Source organism: Copadichromis virginalis, linkage group LG14 (genome assembly GCF_057382275.1).
Source record: "Copadichromis virginalis isolate Kocher_CV1m ecotype Utaka linkage group LG14, C_Virginalis_male_GT1.1, whole genome shotgun sequence".
Classification (NCBI taxonomy): domain Eukaryota; kingdom Metazoa; phylum Chordata; class Actinopteri; order Cichliformes; family Cichlidae; genus Copadichromis; species Copadichromis virginalis.
Window position 1 is genome coordinate 3,232,911 of NC_140631.1, and position 18,314 is coordinate 3,251,224.

Sequence of the window (18,314 nt, forward strand, 5' to 3'; positions counted from 1 at the left end):
TGAAGATTTGAGTATTTCAATAAACCTTGCAAAATACAGGTTTTTTTGGCCTTTTAGTCTTTATTGGATAGGAACAGTGAAGACAGACAGGAGAGTGGGGAGGGAGAGGCGTGCAGCAAAGGGCCGCGGGTCGGACTCGACCTGCTGGGCGCCTGTGCTCACCCATGGAGCTAAACCAGCGCCCACAATTTACATCTTTAAAAAAGAAAAATGTATTCACCTGAACAGACTTTGATGTTTTGCAATTCTCAGTAATTTAGTGAGAGTTTTTTGTGCTAAAGATTGGAGTTTTACACTGAATAAACTAACAAACACAATAATGGTCAAGAAGATTACGGATGCAACAGACGCCCATCTTTATACAACATTAAATATCACAACTGTAAAACCAGAATGCAAACCACCAGGACAAGGACATCATCATAATCATTCTGGCACGGGACACCACCGCAGCGCATGTGCAATGATCATCTTTACAAAACAAATGAACTTTGCAGGTCTTCTTAATGATTTGGGAAAAAAAGCCTGATGTTGTTTATGTTGACCGCAGGGTCGGGTCCCGATTTTCATCCCCAAAGCTCACTTATCAAATATCACGGGAGAATAAATCCCTTGGCGTTTGTTTGAATCATTATAGCATTTCCCATTCAAACAGGGCATGAAAATTACATTTAAATGAAAATATTAAAATCTTCCCATATTTGTGGAGCCACCTGTACTGTATGTAAATGCACTTAGCAAAGGCCTTTAGTTGTTGATGGTCTTAAAACTACATAATTTCAATGTATGGCAAAGATCCAGATGGAAATAAAAGTCAGAGGTGCATGAGAGCAGATGTGCTTTCACAATTTAAACGCCTTCAAACGTACAAAGCTAGCAAGGCTACACTCTAACATGAGTGTTATTTGAAATCATTGGCAGGATTGAACTTATTTTCTTTTATCGGAGAACGTATTTGTGCCTACCAAAAGAGCCCGCAGACTGAGATCGCATGTGTGTGTTGTGCTTCATTACCCTATGCAAAAAACACGGCGGCCTGAGACAAAAGAAGTCCGTGAGCGTCGGCTCGAGATGAGAGAGGAAAGGCGCTGGCCTATGCAGAGCCACTGCTGACACAACACGCTGTTTTTATAAAGTGATTACTGGGAAGAGACAGAAACTCACAGACTGAATGTGAAAATGTAACAACAGTATGATTTAAATTCCTCCTCTATGGCCAAACTGTAAATTCAGCACAGGTTGCGAAGCCGCCAATAATCCTCTTACACTCTGCACAGTGTTTCAAAGGCTTTGCTTGCGCAATCTGACGAACACTGGAGCTGGACTAGTTCTCTAATTATTACATACGTGCCATGAAAAAAAGTTTCATCTGAAGGGGAAAGATGGCCATTGTGTACAGATCCACGTGCTAAAAAATTACAGTTTTTAATAAGAAATTTATTAGACTGCTGTTTATGGCAATAAAGAGGATAAAGTAAAGTGACTGGCCAAAGCACTAGTGCACAAAGTTATGTATTCTGTGTAATGAGGTAATAAGATCATTTTATTTTGTAGCTGAACACATGTGCTTCATAAATTACAGTTCCTGTGGAGGAGGTGTATTTGTGTGTGTGTGTGAGAGAAAGAGAGATACCAACCCTGTGCGCTTGGTGATGGTGCCCAGGGTCATGGGCTGTTTGATCTGAGCCAAAGGCAGCACCACAGTGAGGCTGGGCAATGGGATGAGCCGCGGGTTCCCCATGTTGTTATTGGTGAAATTGTTGTACGAATCCTGGCTGCTCAGTTTGGCTGGAAAACACACAGGAAAATGCGGGATTACTAAACGTGTTTGCAGCGAACAGACGTGCGTGTTCCCTTAACTGCAAGGCCAACCAAATCTCCTATTCATGGATCTGAAGTGGAACATGAGTCACTGCAGGTAATGGTAGCAGTTGGAATCAACAACTTTACATGCATTATTCATCTTTTCTATGCTCAGCGGTTGCTTTTTCAGTTCAGCACTCTTTACAGATGCTAATTCTCAATATTGCTCACTTGGAATTAAATTTAAAATGTCATGTGACGTTCACATCAAATTGCACACTAGGCCACGAGAAGACATCACCCTTCTCTCTTCAGACTGAACACTATGATTTTTTTTTTTTTGGACCCACCATCTTCCTCTCCCAGCCCGTAACACACGCAGAAACACACAACTCAGAGTTCAAGGCCTCCTGTGGAATGATTGGAAATAACTAGCTCAAGATGGTACATTACAAAGGCTCTGCTTCTAGTGCCTGGCAGTCTGTTAATCAAGGCCAATCAACAGGCCTAACGCACATGCACACGCAAACACACCCACGCAGACAGACGATCCAGAGAAACACATCTCATCTCACACACACCGTGTAGCTGCAGCCAAACATAATCAGGCCATGTCAAAGGGCTTCTTCAAGGTCTAATGACCTTAACCAGCTACTTCAGGGAGAGCAGCAGCTAGTTCACTGAGTTTCACTTAACATGCAATTAGTCTCATCTTATTAGCAGAGCAATTTTATATATAAGTCAAAAAGCAGGGTTTTTATTGGGTTACTAACATATTTATTGTTCTTCCCCTTTTAACAATTATATTAACTACATCTTCTAAGGTGAAGAACAATGAGTCCCACTCGAGTAAGATGCTTTAGCGATTGTGAAAAGATGGTGAGAAGAGTTTCTAAACATTTAAACCCAAATGTTACATTGTTTCATTTAATCACCAGAAGCAAAACATGAATCTTTTCTTTCTTCCCTTTTGGCTTTATTTGCCCACCTTTGACAAACTCACCGGTCAGATTTAAGCCTACCCTGTTACATTTCATACTGTAACGACTGCAACCAAAGTTTACCTGAAAACACTGATAAAATCAAACAAAAGAAATCGAAACTATCTGCATGCCAGTAACACCACCATTCTTTTGAGTGCTGCGAGTAAGGGCACCTATTAATACAATGAGAAAAGACACAATTACAAATAAACAGTTACAAATGAAAAACCAAACTATAGGGGTTTGGAAATGTGCATTACAATACAACTGTGTTTTGTAATCCTATGACAATACTGGAATAAAAATTTAAAAAAGCACCCTCCCCATTCAATAGGCGGCCCAAGGAAAATTCCAAGTTCAAGTGCTTTCAAAAGAAATAAAGAGCAAACCTGTGGGTGCACCACAATACACTCTCTGAATGTTTTCCTTGTTCCATTTGTTGCCTTAATAGATGAGTGACAGTCACGTAACATAAAGGAATGAAAAGGAGGGAGGGGGGACACAGACACAAAGAAAACAAGGCAGACATCAAAGGTTACAATAAAGGTAGAGAAGGAGAGTGCCTTGTCATTATTTGGAAGGAGCGATCAAGAGGAGGCTGAATGCAAGCGGAAAGGGGGCCGCTGAGTGTTTTGGTCCAGTCTTTTAGATCATTAACGTGTAGCTCTGAGTTTCATTAGTGCTGCCAAAGCCCTGCTTTGTGGTCCTCCAAAGGCCTGTCTTTTAGACCTCTGCTGGCCAACAATGCCGCGTGACCTTCGCATGGGGAGAGCGGACCATTACGCAAACCTGTCCTTCATTTCCCTCTGCTCCTCTCTTGGTCAAACTGCCTACCCAGGCAACTCCTGAAAGCCATTCACATTTTACAAGTGCTACACACCCCCTGAACCTGGGAAGCACCTTTTGTGTTGAGGAAAGTAGGGCAGATGAGGGAGGACAGAAAAAAAAGAATCTGTACAGGAAGCAGCCTGAAAAGCCATAATGGTGCTTCAGCTAAGAGGGGAGTTGAGCGGGAGGCTTGTGCGCGGGGGCGTCAGTGAATTTAGTATCCTCCGTGCACGCATGCCCCCCGATGGATTATTCGTCGTCAGCCGCGACCCTTAAAAATAAGGCGCACACACCGGGTTGTAGAACAGGTGTGGCTAAACTGAGACGGTGGGATAATGATCGCTGTTGACCCGGCTGTCAACACGGCACTGTCACTCGGGGCTGAGGGGTCCTTAGCTGTCATAAGCCCCCAGACACAGAAGACGAGTTGGTACGGGCCGTGTTAGAGATCACGGACCGACAGAAGATGATATGTGAACTGGTGGGAGGCAGACGGGAAGCCTGTGTGTGTGTGTGTGGTGTAGACATTCTCACTGAATGGGAATGGTATGCGGGACATTTATCAAGGGAAGGTTTAGGTTCTATTAGGTAATATCAGACTTCACGACCAACTCTGTGAACTACAGGAAGTGTGGATGCAATATGGCGTCAGTCCTTTTTAGTTTATTTGGCATGACAGAAGCTGGAGTATGCATAAAGTACCAGAGCAAAAGAAAGAATAATTTTAGTTGCTTATATCAGGTTCCTCCAGACACTGAGTGTGGGCATGGGCCTCTGCAGAGGACTGTGTGGTTAAAATTAATATTTAATCCGACAACAATTTAATCACTGATCACTAATAATGATCTGATGCCATTAGTTTCATTTTGCATACACAAAAATCCAAATTATGTAAGCATTTAAAGACTTTTTCATTTCAAGCTCCACAAACTGATGCGAGTGTTACTGCTGCATGTACACAGATTATTGTTACGAACACTGCAACAGCAGCAGGTGGGGAAGGCTGTGAGCTTGGGCACTGTTAAAAGATCTTTGGCAATGCGATCATGTGAAACTTCTCTTGTTTGCTGTTATTTTCATAGTCAGAGTGGTGGAGCAGATGTATGCAAACAACTGATTAAGGGTGTGTCTACATCCAGCTATGGTAAGCAGTGGGAGTGGAAATCAGGCCTGTGCACGCGTCTATTTATATCAATTATTTAGAAAACAAAATGTTGTGTGAGCACAGTCATTGTAACTATTTATACATGATTGTAAGATTTTAGACTTTACAGTTTATTAACAATGACAGGTGAGTAAGACAACAGCACCATTTTCTTACTGATACTATCGCCGCAGCAAACCATTACATTTAGTACCTGCTAATGTCACCTGCTCTGCTTTTATCACAATCTTGCTGCATTTTAACTTTAAAGGCTTGCTGCGTGTCCTTACAGCGGGCATCTAAAATCATTTGAAATCATTTACAAGTGCAGAAAGAAAACAAGCGAAACGCAGAGCGAGTCTACTACAAAGAGAAAGACAAGGTAGACAGATGAGAAGCGCCTGGCAGACAGATAGCTCTAGACGGAGGCCATGATTTGATTAATGACTGGGGCGTGATGTACCCAAGCACTGATACATGACATCCCCATGGAAAGAAGATCCATCAATGCAAATCCAGCTCCGTTGCCGTCATCCAGAGAAAAACCTTGACCCTGGCGAAAAGTCATACCAACACCTGACCCTCGCCTTTCTTTCTCCCCTAATCCAACCATCCATCCAGCACTCCTGCATCCATCCTGCCTTGTCTCAACAGCATTTGCATTCTCTTCTCACATTAAGCCTCTCTCTCTATCCTTCGCGCTCTTTCTCTCTCCTCAGCCTCCCCGTGTCACGCTATCTCATGTTTCTCTCCCCTCTTTTAATACCCTATTTGCATCCAATACAAGCAGGTGGCTTGCAACTTGGAGCCGATGTGCGAAAGGACAAGCTCTGAAGACTGTGCGCCCAAGCAAACACTGTGTCTTATTTGAATTGTTCTGCCAGAGAGGATATTTCAGTCGGTGGGGAAAAAAAAAAGCAAACTGCAATGGAGGGGAACTGAGATGGGGAGGCAACAGGTTAGGCAGGTGACATGTTGAGTGATGCTCGGGGAGCTAGGAGAGACCTTGGACTCGAGGATGATATTGCAGCTGTGAGACAGAGGGGCAGAGAAAGAGACGGAGACGGTGTCCCAGTAGGGGAATGCTTTTATGTTTTTTGCTTTTGAAGATATTTTTGGACAGAAGCTGATATTCCTCCTTTGCTTACTTCCCATTTCATGGTCAAAAAGATAAAAAGCCTCTGTCTTAATGCAAATAGCAGTCGTTTCAGCGTGTAATAAAAACTTCGCACGAGCTAAACAGGAGAATGGTTCTAGAGAATGTGTCTCGTCAGGGTGGGGGAAAAAATTTCTGCATTTGGACGATGGATCACTATCAGCCAGTAAAACTCTCATTGGGGATTAACGGCTGGGTGAGGCAGGTTTCATCACAGGATTTCATAAACAAACACACCAACAAGACTATACACGCTCAAACTGGATTTGAGCTTGATCCCACAGAGTGTAAAACTGCCAGCGCTCAAAGTGTTGAGCACAATTCTCTCACAGTGGAATTAATTGTGTGGTTGTCTGCAGACAGAACGACACCCACATACCGTCCAGTTTTTGACATGAACAATCACTTATTGCTCTGATACTCTGAACTCTTTGAAGGTCAATCAACCAATAACCCGATCATCTAGTTTGACTTAACAGCAATACACTTGAAATTGTGAGTAGCTTTTATTTCTGTCAATAGCACTGTCTCTACTACACCCAGCACTGGGTGTATTTGGCTGAAGACTCTGTTTAAATCATTTTCCAGCTTTACTGTTACGAACTGGACAGACTTTGGCACGTTAAACTGTGTGGAGGAACTTTGGTCACACAGGAAGTGGATTTCACAGCCTACGTAAATTAGTTCTGGGTGTCAAACTTTACTTTGGTGCCAGAAACATGTCAATGGCGTAAACATCAAAATAGCCTCGAACGCTTTATATAGCCACAAACCTATCAAAAGACGACATTATTTATATATAATCGCAACAATGCCAAATTTCCTCCATGAAGTGGGTGTAAATGCTGGCTCGCCGCTTTTCAATCAAGCATCTAAAGGGTGCGGGGGGTTTCTGGAGCTCCTCAGCCAGCTGAATGTAAATCTGTCCTTATACATAATCATCATTTTATTTACCCTAGTTTAAAGTTTTGGAAGTACATTAGTGTTACGCATGAAACTAATTTGATTTTTTAAGATCCAAATAAATTATTCCCACTAAAAGTTTTACTTTTGCTCATGCCTGATGATGAGTACCTTACCACTGCCCTGCTGTGGTCGTAGCTGTCTCTTTAATGCTGTGGCCGTTTCAGGTCATTCATTCATTTAGGCAAATCAATAAGCAGGCGTACTTTATGGAAATGTGTTTTTGTTTTCCCCCCATTCTTTTTGCATCAGTATGAGTTACCTTGATGTGACAGGTGGAAAACAGACACTTTGGTTATTGTTTATTCATTTTCAGCTATACTATGTATACATGTACTACATGTATGCAGACAATTCTTTTTTCCAACTGTAAAGCTAAAAGCATGTATTTATACGGTGAACTCAATCCTGGCGAGTATATGTGAGTAAATGATGACATTGATGGAAAAGTACTGTGGATTTACAGGTCTGATCGAGGAAAGGAGACGAGGAACCATGGCACGAGTCACTAAACAGCAGAATTTGTTTTATTCTTCACTGACGGAGAAGCTTGCACTGATTCTGATATTTACACAAAGGGGTTACTTTAAAGAAGGAGTGATGGAGTTTATCAGATCAGCAGGTGTGCCAGAGCAAAAAGCAGCGAGGCCGTTTTCTGTTTATGGCCTAAATCTGCTGACGAGCATCACACTGGAAGGTTTCTCTGTAAACTTAAAAACATAGTAAAAGGTTTTTAATATGGGGTTTAAATTGGATTAATTTTATTAGCAGCAGTTAGAACATTTTATTTTATTATCATCAGTGATAAATCAATGATCCTCTTTTTGTTGCTTTTTAATTTCAATTTCATTAAAAGGTATTTTACATTTATAGGTTTCTAGTTACTGACACTTTAAATTTTATTTTTGCTAAATACAAATAAATGAAAAAAATGTCATTATTTAAAACACACAAATCATTTTAAAAAGTACTGCTTTACCATTAAAACATGGATACTGACTTTGATCTAGTATTTCAAGAAACCTCAAAGTAGCTCAGCAATAATTGACCAACAGCAGCTGACCTGTACCAATGTGTCCCCAAATTCTACCACCTGACAATGCAAGTTTCCCAGAAATGTAGTGAGAGATTAAAGCAGGGAAGAAGAAAATGCAGCTCTCCCATCTCCAACTCCCTAAGGAAGCATTATTAAAACACTCACTTCCACAGGAGGAGAAAGAGAGGGAGAGAGGAAAACCAGAAGGGAAGACAAGAAAGTGAGAGAAAAGGACTGTGGGGAAGAATAAAAAGGGTCAAACACAAAGGGGAGTAAAAAAGAAAGGAGAGGGGATCCCCCACTGGACAGAGTAAAAACAAATTAAAAGAGCCCTTATAAAACACAGATGCTGCAAAGAAAATAAACTTCACGAGATTTACTGTTTTGCAAAGGAATCGGAAGACTGGTGGAAAAGCCATCAGTCAGAACGCTTTGTTTCTCCTTCCTTCTTTCGTTCTCTCTCAGGTAGTGTTGCTGAGGTATCTATCTCCTCGGTTTTCCCTTTCCACCTCTCTCTCTTTTCTCTTTGTACAGTGATCTCGCTCGTCTGCTATTTTCAGTCAGAGTTAAGAGTCGAGGTCAGGGCGGCCTGTGTGAAAATGGCTTCCTGCCCGGTCTCCAGCTCCCAAACCGCAAGCTAACGGGGGGCTTTTATTAACGGCCCTATTTGGGAAAATTTTTTGAACATTTTGTATTTTTATTGAAGTTTCTCATGTCAGGAAGCTTAGAAAAACAGACACTCGACAAGAGCAAAAATAGAAAAAAAAGCCCAAACACGATTCTTTTCTTTCTTAAATTCCACTGAACAAACACCAGAGGTAAAAAAAAAAGAAAGAAAGAAAGAAGAAGCGAGGCTTTTAGTGTCAGACATGCTCCGTACGGCCAAGGAGCAGTTTGTTCAGAGCTTAGAGCAGTCGGTTCTGTAATGAAGAGGGAAAAAAGCAGCAGGCAGGAGGGAAAAAAACCAACAAAAAACACAGAAACACAGAAGCGGAACATGTCCACGTCTAACAACACATATGTGCATTTCTAACTAACAACTATCAGGTGAAAGGAATGCACACAAATACAAAAACACGCACAAACAGCACCCTGAAATCAGATCCGCAAGTTTACAGCATGTCAGTATTTACAAGGCTTCATCAGACGGGACTGAGTCGCCAGCAAGAGGAGCTGAGTGGGGGGGTTACACGGCTCCAGTGGATCGGATGACACCCCACACTTCAACCATATGTGTGTGTTTGAGTGTGTATCTATCATCTGATTCGGGTGAAGGAGTAAAGATGGGATGGGTTATGGCAATCGTTAGACGTTAGAGAAACCAGAACGAGGTTTGTAAGGTGTCCTGCTGCACATGAAAAGCAAACATCTCCGTTAGACGAGAAAGAATTTGACTGAATGCTTAAAAATCTCAGTAGAAAAATCTGCAACAAATTAACTAATTTAGCAACAACAATCAAAGCAGTATGAAGAGTGTGAACCTAAAATTGCGCTTTTTGTAAGTAAAACTTTTTGTATTATTTTAATAATAGCAGGCATGTTTCCGTCGGGCCAAAATGGTTTTAAATAAAAAATTTTGCAAGCAAAAAATTATAGGAAAAATGAAATCAGATGCAAAAAAATATTCACCTTTGTGTGTGGCCAGGTATTAAGATACACTTTCAGTATGTATTTCCCCCCGTTGCCATTAATAGATTCCAACAGTTGCTCCAAAAATAAATAAATAAATACACAAATAAATAAATACAACTGTGTTAGCGTACATGATTAAAAACAGATCAGCGTATGCCCGGAGCTAAATGAGGAAAAGCTGACCTTCCTGGTCAGAGAGGAGACTGGCTGCGTCCGTCACTCTGTCTGCCTCTAAATGCCTCTCCTTTTATAACCTCGCGGTCCAAAGGAGAGGAAACAATAAGACAGACAGAGAGGAGATAATGAGACGTCTGCATTACTGTGACAGCCGCCTCACGCTGCATTCACGAGCCAATGGCAGAAACTCGTGAAGTCCAGCTAAAACGATTAACATATCCTCGCCATCATCGTGTTTTCATTCCTGCAGAGTTCAGTCTCCTCTCTTCTTGAAGGAGGTTGGTATTTTAATTATTTTGTCAAAGCGGTGCCTGTCTTTTTTCGTCTGCACTAATGGACCAGCATCCACCACCTACAGCAGTTAAACACGTGCAAACAGAAACGTGGAAAGTCGGTGCAGACGTGCTTTTCTCCCCATCTCGTGCTGATTGGCTTTTTTTGCGGTTCTGCTGGTAACAACCTGCAGGCCACTATGATCTGGGTTCAGCAGGCAGAATTTTGACTTCCCAGTCTAAATAAACAGCACGTCAAAAACACTTAGTCCACGAGCAAACAACGAATCTGAGGGCAAAGCAGGGAAAGGTTTCTTTCAGGTTAATACACGCTTCTTTATTTTTAAGGACTACAAAGACGCGGCGTCGCTTGTGCACCTTTAAACTCAAATCAGCTTGGTTTGAATTATGAAGAAAAAGAAATGAATCTGAGAGACATTTTTTAGCAGCAACAGCATGTTTGACATTTTTTTAATGCATATTTTACACGGGCACACACCCTGCATTAAAAAGATGACCGAACAGAAACGTCTTGAGTGATTTAAGCTTCAGAATTCATATAGAAATGATTTTTAAGCATAAGGATCCAAGTGCTGCACAGAACAAAAGCAGGATGTAAAATCTATCGATTTCTGTGACAATGGACGGCTTTGGCTTTTCAGAGCGTGTGCTATTCACATGGCAGGCAATAAGCTGTAAGCCACAAGTGCTGCCTGTGTGTAATGGCAAGCCAGCTTTATTTCTTTATCTCTACCTTACAATTTTGCAAATCAAATAATGATGAGTGCAGCCAGTGACGAGAGGGTTAGTGGCTACGGAGGCTGAGTTATTAGGGTTCCTATAAAGAGGACAGAGGTCTCTGGCGGAGCCCAAATGCTGGCCAAGATACATATTCCTTGCACTGTGTATTTTTGGTTGGTTTAAAAGCCTTAAAAGTAGAGGGGAAGGCTAATTTTCAGGGTAAACAGCTTGTTCGATTGCTGTGTGGTTTTACGCTGAGCTCTCCGTTTATTGACTCAAGCCAAGCTGGGCTCTGGCTCCTGCGACGACCGCAGGGAGAATCCTGCCGCTGGAGCCGGCAACAAACACGATCCGCAAACACTAGCTTACCTTTGATGGCACACGACTGTTAAATCAAATGTACTGAGTAATGTACAAATCCTCTTGACTGCATGGCAGGTCGAGGGAAAAATGCTTTTAAAAGAACATCTGCTCCTTGTAGGAAGCCATTTGCCAATTCCTATTTCCTGCTGACAAGTAATTTGTCATTTCAATTATTAAGATCTATACAGTAGGATTTAGAGGTGAAGCTGGTTTCTGTGTCACCAATAAAAGAGGCGAATTATGAAAACAAAGGCAGCTCAGAGAAGAAATAAAGTGTCTTCGCTGTTATATAAAATATCTCATTTCAAATGTAACTGCGTCTTTCTCGTTTTCTAAATATGTTAAAACTGAAAAGGAGAAGAGAGGTCGAGAAGAGGCCCCACATTCACCAGATAAGTGTTTAGACTGCCTTTTAAAAAAAACACAACCTACAAAGGAGGGCTGCAAGTTGTTTTAGCTGGAGGAAGTGACCATTCATAAAAAAGGGTCCAGAGAAATTACCCTGCTTTCTCTGTGTTGTTAGATTTGTATCAAGGCGAAATCCTTGCAGCAACAAGTCAGGCTTTACGAGTCCTTTCCTCTCTGTGCGTCTCTCTTTGCGGAGCACGGCCTGCCTGCTCTGCTCCTCCCTCTGCAGAGTGTCGGCAATCCTGACCACACAGCGCCACACGGAGGATCATTGTGGTAATAAAACAGCGTCTTCACCTCTATAATCATTTTATTATTCAAAAGTTTATTCTGTCTTATTCTACTGTCTGACTGATACTTCCCAAATGATCAATGACTCTGATCTATTTCCAACTTTCAGCTGAGACACAGAAGCACGATACAAATGTCTCAGGATAAAGAACAGGAAGTAATATTGCCGTCATTGATAAAATGTCAGAACTTCATGTCAGGGGAGAGTGCTACCATGTGCATCCTTGTGTTGTTGTTGGGTGTACAGAAAATGTAGGACAAGGTCAAAGAAAGGTAAGAAACTGATAAACTCGGTCCTGTCAACTACAGCACAGCGAGGTCACAGACGCATGCAGAGGCTCAACTCACTTTTGCTGACCCAGTGAACCTAAAATTATTTTTTATGTCCATTCTAAAAGTTACTGGAAAGTTTTAAATATCAACAGATATTATTTCTGCTGGAGAACTTTTTTTCATACATTTGAAAAGTACAAAGTATTATCTATCTGAGAAAATTCGAAATCTGTCCCCTCCACGAGTTATTTCATTTATAAAAGTTTAATATGGTTCATCATGTTCTTTTGTACATAACTATGTTTAATTTTAAAAATGAACATGAGTTTCAATATAAACCAATGAAAAAAAATATGGCTGGTTATAAGCTGATGTTGGAGACAATGTGACAAATCAGTGAATAAATGTAACAAGTTCAAGTCTTTCATTTTAGGCATCAAACAGACTGACTGATAAAAAAAACAACGCTTTTTGGATTGTTACAGGGGACAAGGGATAGAGCAGGCTTAGCATTTCTGCTGCAATATATTTGACCATCCTTTTACTACACGTGAGAATGAACGGCACCAAATGGCTGGAAAGTATGTGTCCACTCATTTGTGAGGTTGGACATGCGTCAGCTAAATATCGCTGATATCTGGGTGAGGTCAGTAGCCGTGGAGATGGTATAGATGGTATAACCACATCAGAGAGTAAATTAAAAAAGAATAAAATAAAAATCTGAAATGGCATGCATGTGGTCCCTTTGCAAATGCTGGCTAGCTCAGCCTCAGGCCGGACAGCGATCCAAGGCGGACAGCTCATTATGACGACTAAAGTCTGGACAAGTAATCCATCCGACTGGTTCGTGCAGTTTACACGTTACTGAAATTAAAATCCCGACCTCCTCTGTTAAAGCCATCTATCGTATCTTGCGAAACTTTCTAGATTTTCTGTCTGTACGCTGCGACTGTTTGACTTAAGGTAAACTATACTGTTAAAAACAGGGTCAGCGCGAGGCCGTGCACATACGTGTCACACACCAGCAGTTATGAGGTAATGTTTCCTTGGCATCGGCTTCAGCAGAGCGTTGGTGTTTTTCACCACAGGACGATGACTGACGAAGGGGAGCGCTGGAGGAGGAGGAGGGCGAGATAAAACAAAAGTCCAAACCCAAATAAGCAACCCGTCAGCCTCTAATAGCAGAAAGGAAGTGTCCCTTTATCAACAAGTGAATTAACAGTTTCCCGTCACACCTTGTTTTTCGCCTCCCCCTCTTTCTCTGAACCAGCGCCAGGGCCCAGATGGCCCTATGATCGGACCACCAGGGCTCCTGCTTTGCGGGGAAACAAATCTGCTGCACTGACTAATAGCCCTGTGTTGATGTTTTATGGTTGGGAAGTGTATTACTGGTGCTATGTATACAATGAAAGGCACCCAAGCATGTGAAAAAATGCACACCAAGTCATAACTGTCATAAACATGTTGCAGAAAAGGGGAAAGCCGGGACATTTCACAGCATTTCATGTGGACAGTAGAAAAACTGACCCTCAGTCAGCAGATAAAAACCTCATCTCTAGGTATTGCTCAGAACTATGGCGCAGTAAAAATATGAAGTCAAAGCAAAGCGAAAATCAAAGAGGGTTTTTAGATTATTATGATCAAGCTGCTTTTTTTCCTCCACACACTGCTGTATTATACAGTACTGTGGTTGGAGCTGAAAGACATCTGAATAATAAAACGTCTGCAGTGGCTGCCATATGCCTGGTATAGCCTCAATAACCTCTGCCCTGTGCACAGAATATGCACTTACTAATCTAGCCTTGTATGAGCTGCGCCGCAGACAAACCACACTTTTACAGCATGGGACGCTCACATTATGGGTCATCACCTCAAATGACAATACATCGATCGCACAGAGGACAGGCTTTGGGGAGAGAAAAAAGTACTGTACACAAGGACATAAATAGCCATTTCAGATTTTAACAGTGACAAGAAGCCAGCCAATTGCAGGCTCTATTTTTAGGTGTGCCGGTGGCCTGAGGCTGGCAGCTTTGAGAAGGATGTGTACTTTTCTACAGTTCCTTCCCAAAAATCAACGCTGTCCTCGCTGGCGACAATCACAGGGCAGCTGTTGTGGCTAGGTGGCCCGGCCCCAGCTTGCCTCACCCTGCTGCTTTGTGCCAGCCTAAGAAAACCGTCTTTGCTACCCAAAATTCACACCCAGCCAGCAAAAACAGGCCGGAAGGTAAACACAAAAGCAAATGTGACTCGATGTGTTTGCATCCGGTGAAAATTATGGAGTTTTATCAACGCTGGTGGCGGTAGGGGCTGCATTTCTAAATTTACATGAGGCAGGATGCCTCGGAGCCAATTTATCTTCAAAAAAACCAAAAACAGACAGACAGAGAAAGAGAGAGAGACCTAAATGACCTTCCTCCACAGGTCACAACTGATAATGGATTACTGAAATAGGCACTTTTTGGCAATTCTTAAATTGATGTCATGTCAAACCCGACTTTAATTTCCTGAAACCTTTTGAACATTACAGTGAAGTCAAACTTTCTCCAAAGGGAAAAAGCGGCTCATTTTTATATATCTTACCACAGGTAGACACTATCTTTTTCAAATGTACACACACACCTAGACACGCACACACAGAGTTAGGCATCCCTGTGTGGACTAATTGTTGACAGGTGGCCCTAATGTTCTCCTTTGAAACCAAAGTGTGATTTACGACCACGCTCCCCGAGACCCCGGCTTTCAGCACCGCTACTACAAACTTATCTTTTTCTCCCTGCTTCTGTCGCCTACCCCCTCCCACTTTTATTCCTTCTGCTCTATCTCTTCCTCATTTTTCCTCAATTGCACCTCATTACTTTGCTAAGTCACTTTCACCTCCGAGCCCACTTTGATGTTTCTGTGCTTCTCTGTCTCTCATCGCAGCACAGCAGTGACTCTCCAGACATCCTTTTAATGTTTGATGAACTATTTTTCACACCGTGGAGGAATGTGTCCATGCATGTACGTGTGTGTGTGTGTGTGTGTGTGGTGGGGGGTTGGGGAGCTACACGAGGAAGACAGGAAGGACAAAGAAAGCAAGGGCACTCAGGAGAGTGTATGTAAGACCTGACCCTGAAACCTCATGTGCCAGTCCAGCATCTTCGATCAACTATTTGAAGACTTTTGGGCCGCACAATGCTGGGCGTAGGATGAGAGACATGGATCATCTATAATATTTCCATCTATAATATTTATGACAATTATTGCTATTATTCAGAAAAATAGCCTGTGTTCAATATTGTGAAACACCTAAAAATTGAATGGATTTCATTATAACGACGCTAAACCCTCCAAATATTTATTCTGTCTTTTAGCAGTCCAGCCGATTGACCTCGAGCAGCAGTAATCTGCTATAGTGCCCAACAAACTCAAACACATTTTCAAATACGTGTTTTTAAACTGTGTATAATTTGCACAAACAAACAGACAAAGGTAAAAGACTGAGACCAGACTACGGTGTCACATTTCTGCCGTATGTGAGCATCCAAGTAGTCCAGTGATAGGAATCGGTGCCTCCACAGCAGCAACCGATAATATGGTATGAAACAGTGTTTACGTTGATGCCACAGTGTAACGCACTTACTGAAGCAGTAAATCACGGAGGGTGTGACTGCACTCAGAGTGACCAATCTTAGCAGACGAGCAGCCGTACCTCATGAACCACAGCAGGAAAAACAGGAACAGGAGAGAACAGCATCGAATCAACTGAACTCAGAACTACAAGGCTTGTAATGCCTCTGGGTTAAACAGATGTTTCATATTGACAGTTCAAATAAGTGAACGAAAAACACTGCAACAACATCCACTGAGCTAATAACATCCAGCAAAAGATAAAGTGAGGTGAGTTCATCTGATATGGCATTGGGAATACATCAGATAAAAACAAAAAGCCTGGTCACAGGATACAGTGAGAAAATTGTTAGATATGATAAGACACGATTTTAAATATTTATCTTCCAACTGCAAGAGGTTAGGTTCAAACAAAACTGCCCATCTAAATATTTTACTTCAGCACATTAACACTTTTTGCTGGAACACAACGTGGGATAAATAACAGTGTCTCTCTTAAATAAAAAGAAAGATGTGTACATATCCAAAGGAGTACACTGCTCTGTGGAATAGATCACACATCTGCTTGCATGACCTTCACTTTTGAAGTTAACGAACTGCTTGTTACAGTATTTTAAAGTTCAGGAGCTTGTTTCCACGGCAGTAAGATGAAAAGTATGTCACGAAAAAACATGACTTAAGTTTTCAAACCTCTTCTACTATAGCATGCAGAATTACCCACCAATCGATTCCCAGTCATGTGGTTCTCTGAAGTGTTTATCAAGTTATCCACCCGCTACTGGCAGCAGCACATTTATCAAAGCTCAGCGATATTCCAGGAAGACCATGACTCATAGAAACTGTGATAATTTACTCCCAGTAACACCTTTGGGGTCAAACAGTGCAGGTTACACAAAGTCTGTATTTATCAGCGTGCATCTTTGCCAGAAAGGTACACACAGCTAGTGTGAGTGGCCTGCAATAGTGTTTGACAAACAAGGGAGACAAGGTTGTGGCAGAGTCCCTGGAAAAGTGGCTCTTGTGACAACCAGTCACTGGAAACACAAACACACATACACACAGACTCCACTGCAGCAATCTCTAACCTGAAGTAACACTCCATTTAGCTCACCATTTTTATATCGCTGCACAATCACGACAAAATACTTGCAGACGGAGAGATACTTGCTGAAAAAGAGCGACTGTCGTGCTTACAGTCGTCATGTGGACAGAAACACATCTCTAGGTGAATGCAAAGGTTGCCCCCTCCCTGCTTAACGTGTTAGAGGGTGGCAAGAGGGGATGGGCAATAAGTCTACGCCGTATGTACGCAGTAACTGCAGACCCGTCTGAAGACCTGTGTCGTCACCGCTGTCCCAGGAATGTCACCAACTGTTGCGTTAATGGAGGCCACAGCTACTGTGATTGGCCTGCTCAGTACAGTTGTTTCCTCTTATGCATTTCTGCTGCAGTTTTCAAAAGGAACTGTGAGAGAAAAATAACCGTTGCCTCAAATATAAGGAACAACAATCATACCCTCAATACAAGGACTCGGAGACAACAGCAGATTCCTGGTTGGAGATTTCATGTCTGAACAAACAACATACAGATTTGCTTACGGAAAAAAAACATGACCACAACAAAGTGTGGGGACCCAGGAGGGAAAAGGCCCAGTACTGCATTTGTTTCTATTATGGCTAGAACAGCATATAACACCAGGCCACAGCCACAAGGTAATTAACACATAAAACACCACCCACAAGTATAAATGCTGGGAACGGCATTGGCCACTTGGTTAGGTTATATCTTAGATTATACAAAGATTCTCTGCAGAAGTTGAAAAGAGTGTAAGTGAGCAACACTAACGTGGCCGCTAAGGCATTACTAACAAAACCTGCTGTTTGTAAACTATGTTGTTGATGTAATTGTCAACTGATCATTAAAAACAGTCAACCTGAAGCTTTTTAATATGTTCGTCTGAAACAGGTCTGTGTTGTAAATGAGACAGAGTCTCAGTGGAACTTCCTGTATAAATAAAGGTTCAATAAATCAAAATTAAAAATGAATCTGACAACAGATAATTTAAGTCATTTATGATGTAAACACATTACACACTGATTTCAGCACTCGGTATGTGAGGATATAACTGTATCAAAACTTCATGGGTCAATATGTACCTTATTTTTGAAGTTGCGAAAAGTAAATGAGTAAACTAACAGAAACAAGTTTTTGGATTTCCTGTTAACTTATATAAACTCTCTATGACGTTTGCTGCCAGATTAAATTATTCTCAAAAATGGGGGCTGGAAAAAAACCCTCATAGAGAGTCTAATGAACTTTCGAGGCTAAACTTCCAAGTATATCACAGCTGGTAAACAGTTCTGGGTGGAATCCGTGGTCTGTTCTAAGGATGTGAATGTGTCAACATAACCAGACTAGATGAGAATTACTGTTTAGTTCACAGAGATTACAGAACTGAGGAAGCTGCTTGTCATCTAGTTTTGGAACAATCATGTATTACATCACGACTAACACATTTATTACTCACTGTGACAACTCACTAATATACAGAGTGTATCAAAAAGAATAATCCAGTTTTAAAAAGCTCTATTTTTTAAGAAATGGACATAGAAGCCAAGTAAGTAATTTTTGA

General features: G+C 41.7%; 1 protein-coding gene across 3 annotated transcripts in view; it reads right to left on the reverse strand.

The window, feature by feature from the left end:
• Positions 1 to 18,314, reverse strand: part of bcas3 (BCAS3 microtubule associated cell migration factor) — a 323,439-nt gene that overhangs the window by 235,019 nt on the left and 70,106 nt on the right. For all 3 annotated transcript variants that reach the window (XM_085479043.1, XM_085479042.1, XM_085479044.1), the window contains exon 16: positions 1,638 to 1,788. In XM_085479043.1, coding sequence (XP_085335169.1) covers positions 1,638 to 1,788 — 151 coding nt within the window. The remainder of the gene's footprint in view (positions 1 to 1,637; positions 1,789 to 18,314) is intronic.